The sequence below is a fragment of the Camponotus vicinus genome, unplaced genomic scaffold (genome assembly GCF_025532165.1).
Source record: "Camponotus vicinus isolate PSW18456_S1 unplaced genomic scaffold, iyCamVici1.0 SCAF_1, whole genome shotgun sequence".
Lineage (NCBI taxonomy): Eukaryota > Metazoa > Arthropoda > Insecta > Hymenoptera > Formicidae > Camponotus > Camponotus vicinus.
Genome location: NW_028141945.1, coordinates 18,371,604 through 18,397,220, shown reverse-complemented (window position 1 = coordinate 18,397,220; position 25,617 = coordinate 18,371,604). Strand labels below are relative to the sequence as shown.

The window sequence follows — 25,617 nt, the reverse complement described above, 5'->3', positions numbered from 1 at the left end:
TTTCTATCTTTCCTTTGATCATCTCTTTTTACGCGAGCATTCTCTTTGAGATTCGATGCGCTGTATTTAGAACGCGAGCTAATAATGAGGGCACTTTGTAACGCGCACGACATGTTGTTAAATGATAAAATCACGCACACAAAAAACTGTAAGCAAAAAATCTTACAATAAAGGGGAACGTTCTCACGAATTTGCATTTAAATCAGTTTAAGTCGAATTTCATTAACTTTCGAATTTTATTAACTTTTATTGAATGGCTTGTGAAATTAATAAACGGTTCATTTGGAAAATTTGGAAAATTAGATCTTCAATGTTTTTTTTTCTTTTTATGTCGGAGGGAAGTTTTTCAGACTCGATTCAAACGATTCATTTTTCAAACAAACAGCTCTGCGAATGTTTCTTATTTCGTTATTCCTTCTGGAACATCTCGAAGATCGACATGTTGCCAGGAAAGAGTAAGAAAGAGTGAAAAGAAAAGAGAGAGAGAGAGAGACAGAATTTTATTGATTATCCATGATCGGATATTGTGGACGCTTAAGACGCGGAAGTGATATGGTGTTTAAGGATTTCTAAGTCAATGCAAAAATTTACTCAATCAATAAAAAAATAGATATAACTGTCAGACATTGATAGGAAATTTCGTCTTTATTTTTTTCCGATACATTTTTAAATTAAATTAGAAGAGACGAAACTCTATTTGCGATCCATTTGATATTTTATTGAATAAATTCACAATGTTTAATTATATATCAAATTCAAGCTTTTGCCGAAAGGAAAGAAAAAAAAGCTGACCAGAGCGCTTTATGATAATTTGCGATAACTTTGCCGGATCTGAAACATGAGCTCATTGCAATGTTTGGCTTTATGTTTTCGTGGCTGATTACAGCTTCCTATCGCCTTCAGCTTCTTCGAGGCGTATCGAGTATCGCGCTCTGTTGATATCGATTCACGTGGAGGGCTGTGGAGGGTTCTTTGTTCACGTTTCACCTCTCGTTTTCTCCCATTTTCTCTCTCTCTCTTCTCGCTCTCGGGAGGGGGAAGGGGAGGGCATGCGTATATAAAATTTTATCGAATAGCCATCCTGAGTGATTATTAGAATTCGGTTATAATTGAATGTGAAGGGAAAGAAAAAGGTAGAGACGATTGGCTGTGAATGATCAGTTAATTAAAAATCACATTATCTTTTAATTAAATGAAAAGTTCAATATTTTAAAGAATGCAATATTATATCCCACATTTTGCATTGACTTTTGATTTGCCTTTAATCCACAATAATTAATAAATTACAACTTTGTTTCGTCGATTTAATGGATTAAACCTTATTGGAGAAGTTCTGAAATCCATAACGCAATCAGAAAGTCAATAACAACTGGCATTATAAATTTAGAGATTTATTTATGAAAGAAGCAAATTTTATCGAGGAATATAAAGAGAAGTTTTAACTCTTTTGTGGCATTTATTATTCTTTTATGAGAACCTCTATACTTTCGAGATATGACTTTCGATAATACAAATCTTTCAGAGACATAACTGAAGCTAAACTGATCGGAATAATTTTTTCCTTCCTGAGGTTGTTTTCACTTTTCACGTTTATTCATTAAATTGTTGGATTTTTTCTAAATTTTATAACTATTTATTTTTTATTATTAAAATGCCTTATTATTAATATAAATAATATATAAATAATCGTATATTACTCCATTCTTAAACATTTTAAATATTCTAATAATTTTATTCCAGTAAATTAAAATTGAAATTAAATCTCTAAAAAAGTCATATCGGATATTTTTTAAAATTAATAATTATATTTAATAATTATATATTTAATCTAAATATAATTATATTAAAAAATTAAATTTAATAATTATATTTAATCTAAATTGTTCCATTTTATACTTTTTGACTTCTAGTATTTCTAAATGAAAACAAGAGAGTGCAACTTTTAATACACCATGTATTCTCGCGAAAAACGAGGTCAATCGTTTTTCCTAGAGTTCCGTTAAATCAAAAATGAGAAGAAATATAAGAGATCGTTCGCGTTTTTACGACGTTGCGAGAAAATGCACTATATCCGGAATCGATTCCCATTCTTGACGAGTCGAGGGTCTTGACAGAGTGCTGCAGTTTCGACGTGATACAGGACTCTTTTAATTTAAAGGATCCGGAATTGGCGCGCGCAACCTCGCAAAGGATTTATCGTCGAGACGTCCTCGTCTCGAATACAGATATCCTGACGCGAAAATCGACGTGGGTCTCGAATCCTGAGACGCGGAACGATGACGATTGAAAAGGACGCGCGCGTTAGAAAACTTATCTCGCGATGGACTTGCGTTTTGTTCGCGCTAAATAGACGTTTGCGATTCGAAATTTATACTGGGTGTCTGCGTCGTGGATCCTCGACGAGATTCATCGCGAAAGTATTTAAATGTATGCAAAATCGGAAGCGAGCACGTGACTCCCTAGGGGTGGGCAGGGGGGGAAGAAAAGTCGGTAGGAAAAATCGCGGGAACTGATTCTGAATGTACTTCTCTTCTAGTTTTTAAATGGAACACGGTATATCACGGATATATTTAATCACTTGCTATAATTCTCTGCATTTATGCATTAATCGTTCTCCCAAACTCATATTAAATATTATTATTAAATATTAAATTATAAATATTATGATTAAATATTATTATAAATCAGATTTTAAATGATGATACTTGTATGAATGATGTATGATATTTGTATGAATATATTAGAAAACAATCAAAATTATTATTTATAAATTTCCATTTTTAAATAAATTAAAAATAACTATTTTTCTTTCCAGTAAAGCATACATTTTTTTAAGTTAAAAAAAGCATCAGTTTACTTATCTTTTAATTATAATACAATTAAAATTCAAATCAATCATTAAAATAATGATGATTTACAGATTTATTATTATCTTCTCTCTTTTCATTAAAATATTATATTAATCAATTTTAAAATAAATATTATTTTTAATAATTACGTATATAATATAATATTTTATATAATTGATATGTTTTAAAGTATTTTTTAACTATTTTCCAGTCATAAAAAACGAATCGAGTCTATTCGAATTTCTATCCATGGTACCATAAATTCCCTTCAAATCGACACAACTTTAAATTTGTATTTTTTTACGGTATCACCGAGAGTTCCCTATCTCTTTTTCTCTTTGTTGGTTTTTCGAAGTCATTCGCGCGAGTCGAGTTCGAACTCGGTTGACCGGTCGGACGAGCCGGATCGGCCTTGCTCGAACACCTCAGAGTCTAAGCCTCCATCATCATCGTCGTCATCAGCATCAACCTCGGTCTCGTCTTCGTTGTTGGCCATTTCTTTGTTACCCAGTCCGGTCAACAAATAATCTGAAAGGCTACCGCCGATGTCTGTTCCCAAGTGATATAGAAGCTCCAGAAGTGCTTCCGAGTTACCCTCTTGTTTCTCATCCGGTATCGAATTTTAATTCGTGCTCTAGAGATACGAAAATATGCAATGAAAAATTTCAACGAGAATATAATTTCTGCCATCGCAAGGAAAAAAATTTACCCCTCAAAAATATTATAATAAATTTGAAAAACACGCCAAATGATCCAGTATATCGCGAATCTCCGCGGCTTGTTTACGAGATATGGAACTCGTAGCGAATTCGCACATATCCAGAGTCCTCCACGCTCTTCTTCCTCGGGTGAGCAATACCGGACGAGAGCACGAAGGGGCGAGGAGAACGAGGAAGGAGGGAAGAAAGATCGAAAGGGGAGGGAAGGGAAGGAAAGACGGGAGAAAACGGCAGGATACTCGATTCCCTCGGCGCGGCGCGGTGCGGAGTGGCTGGCAAAGAGATGATGCTAGGGGCAACTCTCGCTTTGTCCAGGAACCGGTCGACGTGCCTACCAGGAGGCAGGCAGGCACGCATCGATCCGCCAATCGCGACGGTGCCTTAAGCGCGTTGCACAATGTTGCTGTCGATGACGACAATGTCGACGACGAGAGCTTTTCCCGAAAGCTCTCGCCTACCTGCCTCACATTTTTTTAAGAGAGATTATACCTTCTATTATTAATATATCTTTATTTTTAAATCTCGTCTGATTTTTAAATCCTCGTGTTATTATTATTTTATTATTTTTTATTATTTATTTATTTATTTTATTTATTTGTTTTATTATTTTATTTATTTGTTTTATTTATTTTATTGATTTTATTGATTTTATTTATTTGTTTATTATTTTTTAATGATAGATTCTCTTTCTTGGCCAAGAATTTCGGGAGATTTTTCTTTCGTGATATATTGAGAATTACGATAATTTTGCATTCCAAAGAGATCGTCGTCTTTCGAGACTTTAAATCCTTCTGCTACCCGTTGGGAAAAATGTATCCCTCGACAGTTCCCTGTCAATCTGATCTCTCTAGAGTTCCGGAAAACTCCCCGACGTGCAAAATCGCCCTAGGCTATCGCGATTGTGGAATGCAAAAAAAATATTTCTTCATATCGATATGTAATTATATTATCGATATGTGATTCTTATTTTTAGATAACGAGCAAAATTGTGATAAAGATAAATGATGTGTAAGCAAAATAACTTGCCTTCTCTTTTGCTGTCAATCTCGAATAGACTCTTGATTTCGATTCGACGAACGTTTTTATTAAAGTTGCGAGCAATTGCGATAGGAAGAAATATTTCTTTCTTTAATGAGGGAGATAAAGAGAAATCGTTTACGAGGATGATTTATATAAAGAAAGCGGAGTCGGAAACTCACCCTTCTCGGCATGATTTTCCCGGCGAGATCTCGCGGTTGTTTGCGTTGAAAGACATGCAAAGGCCATCAATCATGCCCTGAAACAGCAATAGAGATGTTACGACGTAGCAAAGAGATATCGTATTCCTGTAATCGTAAAGTTCAATTCGGGATCGAGCACTCGTCGAGATAAATCTTTTAGTAATACAGATTTTTTTATGCTGAACGAGATGCAAGGTCTTGTGTCTCTTCAAAATTGTACGCTAGTAAATAATATAAATTGTTTTGAAATATTTATAATTTTTCTAAAGAACCTATAAAAAAATCTTTCATCAAATAAAATGTCAATAATATTAATATTTTACATATGTTTGAGAGTACAAAATTACTTTAAATAAAATTCGTATTAAATTCTATAAAATTTATCTAAGAACTGATGTTTTTCTCTCTATTTTCAATTTACAAAGCTTCTTTCATTAAATTTAATTTTGTTTAAATATACTTTTATGTTTAAAGATAAAATAGCACTTTATAGAAAATTTATAAAAGAAAAGTAAAAATAATTCTCAGACCTCACATGAGTGGAATTATTTTTTAATGATAGATTTCATCTCCAAAAATATTGGCAAGATTTTTTTCGCGAGAAAATATTGAGACTTAAATAATTTACGTTCTAAATATAATTTTTAGATTCAAAAATAATTTTTCAATTATTTATAATTCAAAGACGGTCTCTAGATTGAAACATAAATCCGTTTTTTTTTTTTCTAGTATTCTTCTATTTATGGCTCTCGATAACTCCGATATATTTCGTAAATCCTTCTCAATGCTTCAATTATCAAACGGTAATTATGCGTCACGAACACTATGGATAGTACTCTACCTCGCTTCTCATCGCGAAATCGAAACGTCAAGGGTTGATAATTCAAAGGGGACCAGACGTACTCGCTCTCGAGTCTTTGATCGCGATCGAAATTAATCGAAACTTTAGTCTGACACTGCACAGTAATAATTATCGAATTTTGTGTTTTAATGATTTTAAATAATAAATAATTTGATAGAAAAAATAAATATCTTTTACATCGTGTTTCCACGTAAAAAAACAAGGAAATATTCGCGTATTTATGATATCAAGATTAAAATGATATCAAGATTACCTATGAAGTCACCGAAACTGTGACGGGTTGAAATCCTGATTCCAAGTTCTCTCTCCAAGTCAGTTTGAGTTCCCGCAGCCTCTCTCTTTCTCACTCTCACTCTCTTTCTCTTTTGACTTGCATACCGCGCCAGGTTCGCGCCATGGCAGCCTCTACCTGCATTCCAGCTTATCCGGTCGACCTCGTTCCGCTATTATATTATTTCGTTAGTTCTCTCGGCTCTCTCGACATTCTCTCGAATGACGTCTTCCGCTTGTTTGCGCGAAAACGAGTTTCCGGCATCGAATTATGTCACACGACGTCCCTGACATTGCGCTTGCGACTCGAGATCATGTCTTTGAGATTTTTGCAGTGAAGCAATATCGCTTATAAAAAAATCGCATGGTAAATAAAACATAATTTCGTTTCACATTTAATTTCTTCGTCGAGAAGAACAAAATTACATCGATATAAAAAGTAAACAAAACAAATAAATTATGACAGTACAAATAAAAATAAATTTAATAAATTATTATATTAATAAAAAAATAAATTTATAATTTTTTTTCCACGTTCAGAAAAAAATTTTCTGTTGACAAAAGATGAGGTCAAGACAGAAAATTGACATCAAATTTCAGTTTTTGATTTTTAATAATGCGATTTTTCCTTTCGATTTCTTTATGATTTCTCATTAGACATTAATTTCTCTTTCAATCTTGTATCCATCTTCGTAAAATCATATCTCTCGGTAGCGACAAGCGGTGCCTGCGTAACACGCAGACTCTCTCCTGGCATTATGATCATCGACAATCGTATTCATTACAAGCCGATTCGATCACTGTCAGCGGCAGGCAAGTAGATAGCATCGAGAGCATACATCGATATTCATTATCCGTTACGTTATTCCGAGCGATCGGATGCGTGCTCGGGTCATTCACCAAATGCATTTATATAGACTATAAATCAACTGCTGCGAAAATATTAACTCCCTCGACCGCACACGTGACACAGATATTTCACGACGGGGCGATCGCACGCGTGTTACTTTACATCGCGTTACAGCGCGATTGCATTTTTACGCCGGACGTTGATGGATTGATGGGACTTGGTGACGGATTATTCGCGGTGACTGTTCCGATATGCAAAAAAAATTTGCCCGTTTTAAAGATCTATAAGTAATAATTATTATTTTATTTACGACAATTAAACGGACAATATAATATTATTCGACTGATGAATATATAATAAAGATTATATATGTGGAATTATTGCACAGTAATAAAGAATATCTCTAATATACGATGATAATAATAATAAAATATTATTTATGATATTCATGACAAACATCGAGAAAGTGATTATTAAACGCGGAATAAAATAACGGCTCAATTAAATTTATTTTATTATATGTTAATTAATGCTCCAATTAATATTCCGCGCAAATAATTTGATATTTTATACCGGCATAAAAATTAACATCCGTGTAATAAATTAAGTAAACATTTTTAGTCTTTATAATTTTACCGACAATTATGTTCGAAAAATAAACTGTATAAAATTTATATTTATAAAATTCTAACTGCCTTATAGTTCGTAGCTCTTTTCGCTATATATTATGGAGGCGTGTCGCATTTATATTCAATGTGCCAAAAATGGAACTGACAGATTATTAAGTGAATTAAGTCATCGCACGCGAGATTAGACGATCCGTTCTACAGGTGCGATGTAACGATCCAGGAAGGAGAATCACCTGCTAATTGCTGGTCGTTGACACGCACGCGCGTGACACGACTTAGCATAATACACGATCATAATCGATAAATTCCTTAACGAGTCGCGCGACAGATATGTGATCACCGAACTGCTCCAGAGCGACCTGCACAAGATCATCGTGAGCCCACAGCATCTCAGCCCGGACCACATCAAGGTCTTCCTTTATCAGATCCTGCGAGGTGAGTGTCACCAGCTTTACATATATTTTTTTTTAATGCGTGTTTGATTGGAATTTTTTAAAATCGACAAGACTAAAAAGAATAAAAATATATTTTTTGTTATAATAAAATAAAAGAATAAAAATATATTTTTTATTATAAAATATATTTTAAATTTACAGCTTTATGCTATATTTTAATGTAGATGTGTGTGTGTGTGTGTGTGTTATATTACATTGTATTTTAATACTTTAAATATAAAGAGATTTAGATAGATAAAGAGATTTTTACTGCCAAGTTCACACAAATTAAAGAAACGAAGCGGAGATGCGATACAAGCAGATAACTAGTAGGTCAGCTCTTAAGACACAATGGGTACATTCTCGGTAGGAAGCAAAGAGCCCATAGAGAAAGCGGGAAGGGGAAGGAGAGAGGATGGGAAAGTTCGAAGTTAGAACTCCCAGGGCGACAAAGGTGTTGGTCCAGTCTCTAGACGACCTCTCAGGAGTCGTTGAGGTCGAGATTCCGAGATAGTCTTACCAGGTGGGATAAGGGAGGGCGAGGGGGAGAAGTGGAAGAAAGGCGAACAGGAGGGGAAGGAAGGAACGAGATGAGAAGGAGACGAAAGAGGGAGGAAAGTCGACGCTTATAAAAATCCACGAGTAGCATATTGCTTGTGTCGTCACCAGGGGAAGTTTGGGTGGCGGGCGGGGAGGGGAAGCGGAAGGATGGACGGGGGTGGGAGAGCTGAGATAAACAGGATCGTTTCTATTCATCCCTCGGGATCATCCCGGGGATCTCGACACTCCTGCTCTATCCTTACATTGTCTGGCTCGCCGAATTACCTGTTTTCCTCCGTCACCCCTGTCCCCTCTACTAGGGCCTGAAAAATGTCCGTTCATCCTTTTGGTCTCGTTTATTTTTCTTTCTTGATCAGTCTACCGCTATTTTCCCCCTTTCGTGAAAAGAAAGGAAACGCAAGGTATTCTCTGGTAACTTATTTTCAGCAAATATAATCAATATCTACAACGTGATTTATTTAACGTAAAAAATTATATAAAAATGAAGGTATTAGGATATCTATTGGTATTAATAATAAAATAAAAAAATGTATATATAAATGTGACAAAAACCAAGAAGCAAGAAGATGATTTTACAAGTTACTTTATTTCTTTATACTTCTATAATTATGAAGATATGAAAAATTTGAGATTTTTGCTCGAGTTAGTATAATTACATTATTGAATATAATCAAAGACGCAGAATGTGCGTGATTATGTCTCGCGAACGTGGAATTTTATTATGAGTTTGTCGCCCCTATGTTTCATCGCATTGTTTCCCGAAATTACGGAATAAACATCTCATCAAGCGAGAAGAGAGAGAAACAACAGATCAAAGAGTGCGCGGATTAAAGGGATTACGTGACACGTGGGGAATATGAAAAAAAGACAATGTGTGTGACATCTGAAAATGAAATTCCATGATGATAATACACAAGCACGAAAGCCATTATCTCGATTCAAGATTCTTCGATCAAGAAAGGATCTCGAGGATCTTGCTTTGTTTTTTGAATTTTCTACTCTGGTAGATATTAATTTCAAATAATGTAGCTTGATATATTTGTATATATTTTGAAATTTTTGATTATTTTATATATATTTTGAATTTTTTTGTACATTTTTTTTCAGTGTGAAATAAAATATAAAATAGTCAAGATTTATATATTAAAATAAATAAAATAAAAACCCAGATTTGGTCGATCAACATTCGAGCATCGTGTATCCGTCATATATTTTCATGAAATACTATATCGGGATGTATACCACTGCAAGCAACTATTTACGACGGTCAATCGCGGGCTCTTTTATTGGACGTGAAAAGAATGGTGACCTAGTGAACCGTCTTTTCGATCGATTTTGCTTATATCGTGACACTCGATGAAATGAATTCTCTAAGAGAGAGAAAGAAAGAGAATGAGAGAGAAAGAGAGAGAGAGAGAAAAGTGGACGAAGGAAAACAGATGAGAAGAGAAACAAGAGAGATGTGTGCTAAATTCGTTACGCTTCTCTCTTTGCATATCATGCGATACATCGTTTCTAGATGATATTAGAGCACACTTTATGATCTATCACGTGCACATAAATATTCACTACCGATCGAATCATTCCCCTAATCTCGGTGGTTTCACCGGGAAATTCGCGCGATGAATGCATTGCGTCAAATTAAATTGAGAAGAAAGAATAATAATTGCGACTCACGCAATTATTAGTATATTCAGTACAATTCTTAATAATTAATCAGACAGATTAAAACAAGATTAAATTTAAATAAAAAGAAAATAAAATTTAACTTTTAAAATTGAATCTCAAATATGTCAAAAAGAGAATTGCAGTGTTCGAGGCAGAATTAACTGTCTCATATCCTTCTGCAACCGAGTACATCGGTTTCGTCTTTCGTTTATTATGCCGCCGAACGGTACGGAAGACGGTTGTAAATAGGCGCAAAAAAAGGTAGCCGCGTTAATTCATCATTCGGCGCGTCGACACTTTTGTTTCTCTTCCAGCCGCTTGTTTTCGAGGATAATTTGTCATGACAGTTCTCGTTGCATCCCAACCCCCCTATCCCCACCCTCCCCCCTGCTCTCGTTCTTCCCTCGCGGTAGGATGCATCTCTCGAATCACGATGCGGAGGAGAGCTCGCGTTCACCCTTCGCTTCCGCTCTCGCTGGAAGGAGGTTTCTGGCGCAACGCGAATGCAACGCGAGTGCAACACAAGTGCAGCGAATCATTATGCGCTGGCCGAGCGAGGCATACCGCTGCGAATAGTAATTTTTCCTCGTTTTCTCGTTATTAAGATCTTTCCTGTCTCATCACGGTGACGTCTTTTCGTTTTTTTTTATCTTATCTCTCTCTTTTCTCTTTTTTTTTCGTCGTGATGAGATAGAGTCACTCCTGAAATTACTGTCTTCGATACTCGCGAGCTAGTACGAGAAGAAATGGTTTCTCAATGTAATGTAATGCGATCGGAATAACGGAATGAATAGCGGCGAAATTGCATTTCGAGCCGTGTTTATCTTCGATATCAAGAACTTCTGATTTATAGATAATAAATGAATAAGAGAGGAACGAGGAATGTAATAAAAGAGATATTAATTCTACGATAGTTGGCATAGTTACAAGATTAATAGAAAATTCGATATAGTCATATAATTAAATATATAAGGTGAATTTAAGAAAATTTTTAATATTATTTTTATATTATTTTAATATTATTATTTTTAATATTATTATTTTAATATTATTTTATATAATATTTAATAACACTTTTACATGAAAATATCTATCGTTGAATGATAATTTAATTGCATAAATTTATTTTCTACAAAATGCGACACAAGAATAATATTTCTTTGAAAAAATTGGAATTTATTACACGTCGGAAAGTATATAAACAATTTTAAATTTGTTAAATTAATATCTCTAATATTTCCAAGATAGCGAGGATCAAGATTGCCGACCATCTTGCACCTGTCAAAATTCTCACGTTTATAATTTTGATATTAAACATCTGAAGAGCGTCTCTAACAATTTTCGCCTCGCGGTCGGTCATCTTCTTTTTGCGAAATATATTACTATCGCGAAGAGCAAGGAGAAACTGCGCTCGTCGATCCTGGACCAGGATCTCCGATTCTCCTGGCCGCATCGATCGGTCAACGTCCTTTACGAGTTCGACCCGGGGCACCGTTCTCCGGGCTTGCCCGAGCTTCTGCGTGCTTCAACGGTACATTTCTCCGGACGGAGAATGATGCCGTGAACCGGAAAGCGAACGGCACGCGTTTTCGACGTGTCCGATAAAGGCCCGGTCGTTTCCGCGCGAGCCAAAGTCGTAATCGCGCTTTTTCACGTTGCACGTTCGACGCATTAATCTTCGATACTTTGATTCCAAGAATCCCAACTGGATCAAAGTAAGATATTCCGATGATGCGGCAGAATTTTGTGACAATCTGTCGAGCATCGCCCTCCATTCCACGTGCTTCTCTTACATACTTTTTTCAAGAACTAGTTTTTTGTACGTTCTTTCGTAATCCCTTTTTTTTGTCGTCATTAATAATATTAATTAAGCATGCTATTACCCAAGATACTCGAAAATTCCTTCTTAATAATAAACTCAATAATTAATAACCCAGCAACGTTGCAATATTACCGCAATATTGCTGCAATGTAACAACAATGGTCTGTGCTGTATGGGAATAACATAGTGAATATTTTGATGACACTTTGATTTTGAATATGCACTCTCGCAAAAATCAACCGTCGCGAAAACGATGATCCTCAAGGTTCGATTTTCTCACGGACGGTCGGTCGGCTGTCTCGAATTTTCCCACCCGGTATAGCGCGGCGCGTAAAGCCCGGGTAAGATAGAGCAGAGAGCAGAGAGCAGCGAGCTCCTCTTCTTCTCTTGACTGGTCCGAAACCAGTCCTGCCGCCGCCCATCCGTGACCCCGGACCCCGTCATCCGGTCGGCTCTGGCTTCTCCTCCACCACCACGTTGGTTAACCTCGCTGCTCCTGCCCCTTCGTTCTGCATCCTCCCGCCGCCTCCTTCCTTCCGCTCCTCCGCCGCGACGTTTTAATTAAAGAGCAACATCTTTTTTCCAAGAAAACTTGCGGTGTTTCTTCGTTTAACTCGGCAAACGCGTCATGCCAATATTGTGCAACAATTAATCGATATCTTGTAACTGATGCCGTTTCGATTTAACGCGGAAGCGGAAGGAAAATGAAAGCAATTATCGAACGTTACATTTTAAGGAATTGAATTGAATTTCTTGCGGAATTTAATTTCGAGGAAAGAGAAAGAGATTGTATTAAAATCGTCAAGGTTTTACTTTAAATAAAAAATATTTTACTTTACATATTATATATTTTTCAATTTAATTTTATCTATTATTAATTTAATTTTATCTGATTGTTTTATTAATTTAATTTAGATATGTGGAATTTTTTATCAAGCATTTAAAAATATAGCAAATTAAATTTGAATAAATTATTCTCAAAATAATATCAAATTGCAGCTAACAATTATTTATCATCTATAATTTATTCAAAAAAACAAATTAGATTAATTGTATTGCAAATTTATTTAAAATTAATTGGAAAAAAACTTATGAAATATATTATTATACGTTAAATTCTACATTAATCATATAATAATTTTAATTAATATGATATATACTTTATTATTTTTCTTTTATTTATCATTATTTTTCATCGTTTTATTGTCAAAAAGTCAATATTTCACGCGAAACGTATTTCTCTCTCAAAAAAAAAAAATGTTTTAAATTATATAAAATCTATTTTTTCTTTTCAAAGTACCGCTTCGTAGAAGCGATATCTTTTTGCTAGAAATTCACGAATACACGATTACATACGTTGTAGTAATTTCTGCGCAGGGTGACACGTGTCGCACAGCGCCATGTCTGACTTTGTCGATTTGTATGCTCATACTACTTGCTAGTGGTTGCGATCGACGTCAGACGAATCTTAATGAGCGGATTACACGCCGTGTAATCTCGCTCGCGTTTAAGCACAACGCGTAACGCAAAGGGAGAGAAAGAAACGGAGAGGGAAGAAAGAGAAAAAGAAGAAGAGAAGGAGAGGCGGACAAAGGACAAGAGACGAGATAATTCAATTAAACGTCGGCGGATAACATTTTTAATACAAACATTCGCGCTCTACCGAATTAAGTATAATCAGGATAATCTGTCGGGATGAATCCGATGTTAAAATATTTTTTATTCATCTGCAGATATCAATAATTATGGTAAAATTGTTTGAAGTGAATTACGTACATGTTATTACAAGTTTACTAGTTTTAGTTTTATTCATTATGAGAATATTTTATATAAAAGTATTAATTGCGATTATATAATTATATAATATTGAAGAAGTGATTAACTTGAAGAAAAATGATTTTAAATGTCACGTTGTACTTTCTTTATCGAGGTATCATCCGAGCAGTTTGTTAAATCCCTATTGTAAGCCATGCATAACTGGCACACTCCGTGACATAATTGCCAATAATTTAACGAGTCTTTGTTGATTCGCGATCTGTATGAACAAGGTATCATGATTTCTCCCGAACTTTTGCCTCCAGTCGAAACTAGACAAGTCGACAAAGTTAATAATTCAGTCTTGTTCTCGAGACTAAATATTAGCTCACATTCTCTCTCCAGTCACTTGTCATTCTTCTACATTGTACATTAACAAACATCGACATTACATCGATTGGAGCATCGCCAGGGGAGAGCAAACTTCCTTGGCTTTACGTTTTCATCGCATGTTTGCGAGCCACGTGCGCGATCTAATGAATCAACTTTTTTATTCGAGCTCTCACGCCATTTTTTATTCTGTCATAAATAACACTGACTCTTTACTTTATATCTGAAAGACTAAAGGTTATTTAATCTTACTTTATAACTTCCATAGAACTTTGTACATATTAATATTATACTTTTGATAATATTGATAACATAATTTTTATTTTACAGGGTGTTTCTAAATAAGTGCGAAAAATTTTAAGAGATGATTTTTTGTCGAAAATTAAGGGCGGTTTTTCATATAAACATTAGAAAGTTCTATTAAAAAATTGAATAGGGGTTGCTAGTTTTATCCCCTTTAAAAATACGGGAGGCTGAAAAAAATATTAATAAATAACCTTTTTACTAGTAGAAAATATTCACCTAGTTTCATTTCTTTAACTTGTTTCAAATTTGAGAAAAAAATAAAAACCTAATTTTTACCCCCATTTTTGGAGAAGTGTAACTCCATAGGGAGGGATGTAGGAGTATATGTTTATATGAAAAAGCCCCTTAATTTCCGACAAAGAATCATCTAAAATTTTTCGCACTTATTAAAAAACACCCTGTATATTGCAAAAAAAAATAAAAATATCCACGACACTAAAATATCTTTCGGCTTGAAAGCTAGTCCTCGATACGTTGGTCTAAAATGTAATTTGAAAAGTGTACCATGAAAACAGGATGCATATGCTGAAAGGTCGATAGGTTGCAACGCACATAAGTGGATGCACATTCGTGGTATTAATTAGATTCAACGTCTGATCAGAATCGACTTAATCGACAGCAGGTGCATCGATCAAGGATAATGTTCTGAGAACGACGTGGCTATAGATATAGACGCCGTGAAGTTGAGTCCTTAATCAAGCACCTGGTAGAAACGATGATGGAAGCGATACATTGTAAGTTACACGACGTTCATTAAACGGAATAATACGACGTGTGTCAATTATCTCGACAAATGAAATTATACCGCTGCTGGCAGAGACGAGAATACGTAATTGCGTAGAGAAAAGAAACTTGGAAACCATCTTGTTGCTCTCGATAAAATTCGCAAAAATTCGAGATGTTACTTCAACAAAGAGGATATTTCCTTTTTACAAGTTCTTTTCTTTTAATTCTTGAAAATAACGATTTGTAATCCAAATTAATTATTAATAATAATTAATAATAATTTTAATAAGTTTTTTTTGAATTCATAATTTTATTTTTTTTCTTAATTCAATAGACACTAACTATGTGTAAAGGTTTCGGAAAGTATATATGGAAAGGGGAAGGGAGGAGTTCACGAGCGAGGAAATTTTACAGAGGCGAGTAAAATTTCGACGGAAGCGTGAAAGCTCGCAATCACGGTATAACGTCGCTCCTGTAACATTAACGGTGGCATTGTATTACGTTGTTACGGCTCGACAGCCATTTAATGTGACATTTAAGGTACACTTTGCGAACTCCGATTCGCGTTGCAGGAAGCTGCGGCTGCAACGGCACGCATTATGCAAATTCTCTTCTGTCTCGCGTATCCGCGATACGCGAGATAAATTGGTCGGCGGGGATTAACATCGAGTGATTAATGTGGAGTGATTAACACAAGGCGTCTGCCGATTAAATGCCCGTTAACTTGAAGAGCAATGTCACCGATTTATCGCAGCTTTCTGTCTAACAATCACCGTGATTGATTTCCAAATTTGCTTCGTCATAAAGTTCGAGATTACACGAGTTTAATAAATAGATCCCGATTCAAACAGAAGACTTGGCTGCTAAAACAATCTCAGGTGGTTGCGCGCGGTTATCGGCCTCGCCTAAAATAAGTTCGTGGGATGCAAAGTTTCTTGTTTACGGCGACGCGCGATGACGTGGACGCGAGTGTCAAAATTAACCTTGCATCGCGCTTGTACGACAACTATAACGCAAATATGTACGCCGACGTAGTATGATATTCGAATGCTCGCAATCGGAATACAACAATGTTTAAATAACAGAACTTCAATAAGAATTGTATACAAATACATATTAATTTTTTTTTATACAAAGATGAATTTCTTGTATAAATGTAAAATTATATATAAAAGAAATTTTTTTTTGTACACTCGAATGTATTTTTAAATTATATTTATTTTAATTTATTTATATTTTATATTTATTTTAATTTATTTATATTTATATTTTTTAATTTATATTTATTTTTTATAATTAAACTTATTATTTAAATTTTTATTTATTTATTTATATTTACTGAATAAAGAAAAATAAATCCATAAATAATTTTCATATTAAATTATTTTAATATGTGAAATTTAAATAACTTATTCGCGTATTCGCGATAAAATAATCGGAGCAAAATCACAATGTACGATGATTTTTTGAGTACTCAAGAATACGGAAGGGTCACTAAATAGCCAGAGTAATTTCGCGTCAGCAGAACACTGTCATTATTGGGTTCATTGTACTAAAACTATGGCATTCTTGGTCGGCCGGCCAATTTCTTATTTCTTCTTCTATCCGGCCGTCGAGAGAGGTCGATGGTCTTCAATTACCGCGAAAGTCAAGGTCTCCCTTTGACGAACCCTGGTCTCGCTTCTATCGACTTCAAGGTCGTCGGCAGCTTAGATAAAAATAATCTGCTCAGGCCGATTTTTCATGCTTGTTTTTCCGTTACATATAATAAATAATAATATTGATTCTTCAGACAAGAATCGTCGTGTCGATCGATCGTCCTGGTTTCTTTTTCACGGGATGAAACTCCATTCATTTTCTCAATATTGGCCATCTTTTTTACCTCGTTCATCCTTCGTCAATCCTTCGCTTAATTAACCCGACATGCGATTAAATTAATTCGATTTAAATAGAAAGAAGAGAGAAAGATAGAGTCGGATTACACGCAAAGTCAAATGAAAATAATTGTAAGTTCTCGCCGGAAAACTTAGCAACTGATCAACATTAATTGACTTTCTTATCGTTTCCTTTTTACGCTAATCTAGAAAAAGAAAGAAAGAAAATTCTCTTATACTTATCGATGCAACGAAATAATGCACGCATTTTGCGAGGCGAGCACATGAGTCGACTAATTTCGATGATAAAGGACATTAAATAATCTGGATATTCATAAGTAACCCACTGATGGACTTTAATTAACGGCCGCGTGTACGGCTAATTAATCGTCCGGCATAAACCGAATTCGCGTTTTATTTGACATTGTCAAAATCTCCCCAAATTTTATTGATGACACAGTTGACTGCACAACACATGACAGATATTGATAAAAATACAAGGTTATTTACAATACTTTAACACTTATTTTTTTAAATCTTTGATACAGATTACAATTTTTAGTGAGACTAACAGAAAACGAAGTGAAATTTATCTTTTAATTCAATTCGCCAAAGCTCCTCAATTATCAATAATTTTTTTTTTCAGAAATTATTCTAAATAATTTTATTAATTTTTCGTCATTGAGGAGCATATTTTAAGATATCCTTTATTTATTATTTCTAAAATTAATATATTTGTTAAAAAATTTGTTAAAATTAATATATTTATTATTTAGTATTCGCGTGTATTTTCGTTTCTTTAAAAATCTATTTTTCTTTAGGCGCGAAATATTTTTGTCGTAAAAAATAACACGAATTTACTTGCAACAATTTAATATTGATTAAAACCAGCGATGGTTAAACGAACTGTTCACACTATTTGAACAAACGTGCGCAAAGACTCGGGTTCGGCGAGAGAGCCTACGAGATGCGAGTTAATCGCGTGCGAACGGACACGATAATAAGAACGGCGTTCGATATAGCAGACCCGGACGAGAAACTTTAATTACGACAGGGTGGATTCGGAACATCCCGGGCTCACCAAACCACTCTCGGAACGACGGATTATCCGGTATAACTGAGTTTTGTTGCCGGAAAGACTGGGGCCCGAACGTGCACACGACGTGACTCATCTTGAGGATCGTGATTCGAGGGACAATTATGTGTTTCAGAGAGACGCGTGTATACGTAATAAATTATATAAGTGTCATTAGATTATATTATTTATCTGAAGATGAGCAAATATATAAACCACACACAGCCAGTTTGGTAAATCGTTTCATATTTTCATTTTAACTATTTTGTCTGCAATAGTTTCATAATAATTAATCTTTCGCTAGAATCTGTTATTATATTCTATCTCTTGATAATTTTTTTTTAATTTTAACGAACATCACAAAAAAATTAGAGGAGAACTGAACATTTCAGGTTTAACTAATTTTGTCGATGAGTTTCGTAAAATACATGGCATTTTCACGCAAATAAAGGGTGGAAATCGATTCATTGACAGGGATGGATCGTGAAACACACACACACGAAAGGAATCTCGTTTATGTTGCCGCTCAACCTGTCATTTCTCACCCTCCGCATGCGGCAGAGAAATCACCCGCTCGAAATGAGGCGAGGAAACAAAGAGAGGCGGAAGAGCTCTCATGTAATCTCTATAAGTTATGCCGATTGCTATTAATGATGAATTAATCCGAGAAATTAATTCCATGCACGCTATATCGAACGCCCTATATGTTGACCGTCAGTGATTATTAAATAAGATGTCACGTGCGTCATTCGTTTATTTATAGAACGAACGAAGAAGATGTGTGATCGAATTGGAATTGTGACCGAACTATTTTATAGTATTCGATCGATTACGGTTTATCAACGTCTCGATCTTTCCCTCTGCCAAATAATTTATTAAATTTCTGTTAAATTTTTACATACTATAAACAATTAATTCGAACAAACGAAGAACCTGCTTTTCTATAATAATTTTCAATTTTTAAATTATAAATGCAATGTGTATATTTAATCGATCGTGAAATTTATTAATATATTATTTGTATGTTTGTATGTTAGTTAAATATGAAGCTTATGTGTGAAATTTATTTAAAAAATTAAGAAGTGAGGAACGTGTCATTTTAATTCGATTATTATAATTTACATTGTAATAATATGAAAATAATCGCGATTAATTTACGATATTATAAAATTGCAATTTATAATATCAAAAGAACACTTTTCTTCATTTTCTCACCTTATAAATTTTCTTTCTCGTAATTTCTCTAAATTCATATCTCGAAATATTTTCGAGATAAATGAAATTTATTAATTAATTTAATAATTTTAATAATTATGGTGGCAAAACGTTGAAATATTTTTAATTATGCTATATTACACATATTCCATAAAGAATGCTGAATATAAAAAACCATATTTAATATCTCAAGTGCGATTACAATTTAAGGACGTGATTATAAACACTTTTATGCAACGTAATTACTTTGGCAAAGCGAGCACATTCAGTTATCAGTGTCGCATTTGCGCGAAAACCGCTCGAAATTTAATCGGCGAACGTTGTCGATGAAACAATAATCTATTTTTGATTAAGCCCGACATAATCTTCGTTCCAAAGTGACCCGAATTTTCATCGGCGCGAAAATTGAGTTTGCATCGACGCGAACTATATGTCACGTCACAATTCCGATGTTTTGTCAACTCGTCGTGCTCGGTGTGAAAAATTCTTCCATCAATATCGTTTTCCCAGCCTCGTACGAGCGAGACGTCGACGATCGCGTCAACTTTCACGATCGATAAAGCTCCACGCTCTCGTTTAATTCCTATCGATGTTTTACGATGCTGTCGCTGCTTTCATTAAACGCGTCCAGCCAATCGTTAATTTAATTCTGATGGCTCTTCTCATGAGGTTCTTCGAAACTTGCAATTATTGTTACTCGTGAAAGCGATTAAAGGCTCTTCAGTCACTTTTATCCCTTTGCATATTTTTTGATCGTTGATGAAAAGCATTGATAGTTTAAGTTTCTTCTCGCAGCGATTAATTAAGATAAGCTTATAACTTGTGCGACATGTTGTTGCTTTCAGGCCTCAAGTATCTTCACTCGGCCCGGATCCTTCACAGGGATATCAAGCCCGGGAATCTCCTAGTGAACAGCAATTGCGTACTAAAAGTGAGTCCCAATCTAACATCAGTCTCATTTGCCTGTAGATTCAATTTAACAATAAGAATATCTTTTTACTCTAAAGTTTATCCACTCTTGCCAGCTGTGTCTATTATATTTATACATCTAGCGGCCAAAAAACACAACAAAGGATATGTTCTCTTTTCGCAGATCTGTGATTTCGGATTGGCGCGGGTAGCGGAGCCTGATCAGAACGTGCACATGACCCAGGAAGTCGTCACGCAGTATTATCGCGCGCCGGAAATCCTGATGGGCGCGCGACACTACACCGCCGCGGTGGACGTTTGGAGTGTCGGCTGCATCTTCGGCGAGCTGCTACGTCGGCGGATTCTCTTCCAGGCCCAAAGCCCCGTACAACAGGTGAAGGCGATGAGCCCCAAGAAAATTCAATATTTTATTTTTATTCTTTTAATTAATTAATTTAATGGAGAGCACTCACGTCTCGCTTATACTGATTGAGCTCCTCCATTTCTGACTATCTATGGCTATTTGTGATCATCTAAAGATGCCTGTCTCCATCATAGTGATCGAATACATTTTGTACAAGATGTAATTCTCGAAGGAAGTTGAAATAAAAATGTGTGCCTCTCTTTCTGGTTGTAGCTCGAATTAATCACGGAACTGCTGGGCTCGCCTTCTCTTGAGGAGATGAGGTATGCATGCGAGGGTGCGAAGTCTCACATGATGAGAAGGGCGCAAAAGCCGCCATCGCTCGCGACTCTGTATAATCTCAGCAGCCAGGCGACGCACGAGGCCGTCCATTTGCTTTGCCAGATGCTAGTCTTCGATCCCGTAAGTTAAAAATAGCACCCGTTTTTTTTTAAATAAATTGAATTTTTATTTGTGTGTTTTATATATTTATTTAATAAATAAAAATTTCAAGTGATTCTTATATCACTATTTCAATGAGGGAGATTTCTTGGAGATTCGATATATATTTATTATATTTTATTATATATTGATTTTTCTGCATGGGTTTTTTTTGAAAAATTTTAAAGAGACTTGCATATTTTTAATTAGAATGTAACATCTCAATTTAAGTTTTTTAAAAAAATTGTTACCGAATATAGAGAACTTTAAAAAGAATTTATAAATTAAGCAACTTTCTTTTGAAACTTTCTCATGCGAACATTCTAATTTAATTTAATTAATCGATGAAAATGTCACATTTATTGATCCTATTACGTTTCTTTATTTACACACACTATTATCTTTCTCTGTGAAATTCATCTACCACTTTAATTAACAATAATTAGCACAGTCTCGATTTTCACTCGCTTTGATTGTTAATTTCAGTTATTAATTTCGTTGTATTTATTTGGATTGATAATAATCAAAATACACGTGCAAATAATCGAAACGTACATTTTCTGCTCCACATGTTTCTCTTGATTTAATAGAAATTCGTTTTGCTTTGCCGGCTTGAAAACTTGACGCTACGTTTTTCACTTTAGGAATATTTATGGATTCTGTTTTCTACACTATTATTACACAGGATAAGAGGATCACTGTGGTGGACGCCCTGGCGCATCCTTACCTGGACGAGGGACGATTGCGGTATCATTCGTGCATGTGCACGTGCTGCTACACGACAAGCGCAGGAATGAGACAGTACAGGGTGGATTTCGAGCCTTCGGCCGCTCATCCGTTTGACGATCTCTGGGAGCGAAAGCTTACGAGCGTGCAGCAAGTGAAAGGTGAGAAAATTCGCGGCATCGAAGATTCGATATAAAAGAGAAAAAAACCGCGAGTGCTGTATTTTTTTCTGAATATAATTATGTTTTATTAGAAATAATTTTTTAATGGTAAAGAAAGAAACAGATGCAGATTTATGATTTATTTATAAAAATATTATTTAATGATAATAAAAGTTTCGTGGTAGATATAAAATATATACTAGAATTATCTTTTTTTATATATTTCTAATAAATAACTTTATATTAATAATAAATAACGTTAATTTATTTCTAGTAAAAGAATTAACTTACAAGATTATATAAATTTACATTTGTGACATTTAAAATATTGTGTAAAAATAGAAGATTGCTTTTTGTTCTCTCTGTAATTTAACGTTTCTCTTCACATCGGTTTTTCTCTTTGCACATCAAGCTTTACGTAAAGCATAATTGATAATTGAAAGCTCGTTTTTGCGATACAAATTGCGGCATGAATCTCGATATATCGTCGCAAGAATGTCTCGCGTATCAAAGGATAATGACGTACACAGTAAGTATCTTAGGCACGTGGCTGCGCTATTCGAGAACAATAACCGCGATAAACACGCTTGCGTGTGTGCGTGTCACGATAAATCATAGTTTATCTCAGCAGTGGCTGAGAATCGTGAGGTTCTCGTGCTATAAACGTTAACGACGTTACGAAGAACGGTGAATCGATAAGTAACGTTAAAAATACTGCTCATTTGTGTTCATTATCTCCTAATTCATCTTTATTAGATGCGAGTTATATTAAAATTTTAAATCAAGATTCCGCGATTAAAATTGAATTTATCAGTTTAATTATTTACGGTAAATGTGTACGCGAGCGGAAATTACGTAAAACATGTGAAAATTTCGCGCAAAATTTGGAGGAGAATTTTCAAGAAGCTTTTTCATGGAAAAATGTTTGCAAATTTTTACGATGAAAAATGCTTGTAATTTTTCCTTTTTAAATAATGATTGTGGTGTAAGCCGTTGTAATAATAAAATTCTAAAGATACGACGGGGGAGATAAGAACCATTTAGCCGTATTTAGCGCTGACCGCGCGATCAGGACGTGAACCATGGCGTTGTTTACGGTGTCACTAGCTCGGCCACGAGAAACTGTATCGCGCCGTCATTCCGCCTCCGTCATTCTCTCATATTACCGATACGTTATTGCCTGTTTCAGAGGAGATGCACAAATTTATAGCGGAGCAGCTCAACACAACGCGAGTGCCGCTCTGCATAAATCCGCAATCCGCGGCTTTCAAGAGCTTCGCAAGGTAAGCCACATTGCAAATCTACGCGAATCACCCTTGACCGATCGCTATACGGTGCTCCAAAACTACTAGAATAAGCAAAATTAAAAAAAAGCTTGTTAAAATATTAAGCATTTTTAAAAATTCTCTGGAGAAGAGAGATTTTTGAAAATCGAGCTTATGACAAGTGCAACTTGATGACGAAATCTTCATATCATTTTGAACAGAATTTTTAATGCATTGTAAAATGTGCCTTTCATGTTAATACATTATTTAAAAAGAAATATATAATTTTGTTTTATCAATATATTGATTGAATTTATAGCATGCTATCTAGTAGTTTTGGGACATTCGGTATATAACATATGATCCGACTCATAAAAGTCCCCCAGTCGCATACAGAAAAGTCACCAGAGCCAATGATGAAAAACGAACCCTAGTAGAATTAAAAAAAAAGAAAGAAAAAATATTTCCCCCTCCATCCCTTCACTTCCCCTCAATATTAATCAATATCTTCTCTCCTTCGCATCCGTGCATCTCCCGCGTCGTGATCCTGAATTCCCGATCAAAAGACAGGCTAATAATCCCCAAGAGAGTTCATAGAGGGGCGCACAGTGTTTCTTATCAAGTCGAAGCAGTCGAGTAAAGCGAGCGGATATATCGGGTGTTCGAAGAGTAGCTCTGACTAGAGCCAATTGAGTCTTTCGACGCGTAACGGAAAGAGAAAGTAAATTTCAAAATCGATCGTACGGGATTCGAAAGTCGAGTCGATAGAAAAAAAAAGAGGGGCCTTTCGTCCTGGCGATCCTCTTGCTAACGTCCTCAAAGGTACGCTCCGTATCTTTCGACATTGTTCTAAGGAAGAGTAAAGCATATAATGTGTTTCACGTAACCCTGTCGGCCCACTGTGACACAATAATTATATACGATCTCTCGAGTGTAGCAAAAGAGCAGAGATCAAGTAGATAAGGATCTCTGATAACTATCAATATCACCGAAAGGAGGAGATCAGAATAATATTCTAAAGTAATATATAAAAATAGTTAAACATTATAGAGTGTTTCAAATTTTCCATATTTTTTCCACGTGTGTATTGTTTGGTACATTCAAAATTTATCCTTTTTCTCAATTTTAATCGGATATTTTCTCTTTTCATTCAGTTTCTTTTTTTGATTTATATACATGTAACTTTAAATTTAAATATTTTTTCTATATAATTTAATATATTTTAATATATTTTTTTTTCAATCACAATAATTAGCATTTTTCTGAAAACACATTCTATTGATTGATCTTTGTAAATAAGAAAATCATTTCATATCAATTATTTCGCATGTTTACAATTATAATTATAAATCACATTTCTGATGGATTGCATATTATTTAGAGTAATGAAAATACATAATACTAACGAAATTATCAATTACCGCAATCAATTTATTTCATACATATAGTGACGGATAATATTTTATGATATAATAGATTCAAGATAATGTAATCTATAGATAATTCATGACGGAAATACAATGAAGATGATATTATTATGGATAAAAGGAAATGATGTATTATTAGAAGAAGATAAAAATGATGTATATATTATTAGAATAAACATTTTGGGAGTATGTATGTGTGTAAATATTAATTTAGAAAAATTGAAAATATCAACTTTTTGGCTGTTATTGTACTATTAAATATTTAAATCTTTTTTTTTGGTTAATATTGAGTTTCGTTAAAATCATTTTGTTATTAAAGCTTGCTTGATTCTTTAGGATATTGTTCTAGTTTTCTCTCTCTGCGATATTGAGACAAAATATTTTCAATATATGTATAATGACAAATCTAATATTTTCCCCCAGATTACGCTACTCAACAAAATTTAACTTTTATTTTGTAGAAGTATAACAAAAAATGAAAGATCCTATTGTGAATTTTTGATATTTTAAGAAAATTATAATAAAAGTAGCGTCTAGATTTTTGTCACATGTAACTTTATGATATTATTTATAAATATCTAACGGTGACATGTTTAATGGAACTTGAATGTGAAATAAAATGTGTTATATATTCCAGAAAATTTCATTAAAATATATTAAACTACGAAAATGTTTACTCCAGTATCTTTCCATCTAAAGTTATCAACCTGTTAAAACTTGATACTATTAAATCCTAATCTAGACGTGAAATCTAGACGTGATTATTAATTAGTTTTATAAAGTAGGTTAGAATTCGTTCCTTTTATCTTTCTCTTATTATTACTCGCGGATTCTTGGAATGGAAAGATTTAAAAATCGAAATCGGATCTGATGCACGTTCATGTCGTAACTTCTACAAGTGTCTTGTTGAGTAGTGTTACTCCCAACACTGCTGTTGGATGTGTAACAATTATTCGTTTTGCTTACTCTGCCGTCAAGTTAGAGCAAGCCGATCGCCGAACCAGCGCCCTGCGTCGCGAATACATACACGTTACTACAACAACAACAACAACAGCTACTA

At 34.5% G+C, this 25,617-nt stretch overlaps 1 protein-coding gene and 1 long non-coding RNA gene across 2 annotated transcripts in view; one reads left to right on the top strand and one right to left on the bottom strand.

The window, feature by feature from the left end:
• The window catches only part of LOC145959287 (uncharacterized), a 103,938-nt gene extending 98,972 nt beyond the window's left edge, over positions 1-4,966 (bottom strand). The window contains exon 1 of the long non-coding RNA XR_014434969.1: positions 4,768-4,966. This is a non-coding gene — a long non-coding RNA (uncharacterized LOC145959287). The remainder of the gene's footprint in view (positions 1-4,767) is intronic.
• LOC145959328 (serine/threonine-protein kinase NLK-like) overlaps positions 1-25,617 on the top strand; it is a gene marked incomplete at its 5' end in the record, with an annotated part of 149,779 nt that overhangs the window by 105,116 nt on the left and 19,046 nt on the right. The window contains 6 exons of the mRNA XM_083078080.1: positions 7,728-7,834; positions 20,071-20,156; positions 20,319-20,528; positions 20,772-20,960; positions 21,664-21,865; positions 23,055-23,148. Of these exons, the coding sequence (XP_082934206.1) occupies positions 7,728-7,834; positions 20,071-20,156; positions 20,319-20,528; positions 20,772-20,960; positions 21,664-21,865; positions 23,055-23,148 (888 nt within the window). The remainder of the gene's footprint in view (positions 1-7,727; positions 7,835-20,070; positions 20,157-20,318; positions 20,529-20,771; positions 20,961-21,663; positions 21,866-23,054; positions 23,149-25,617) is intronic.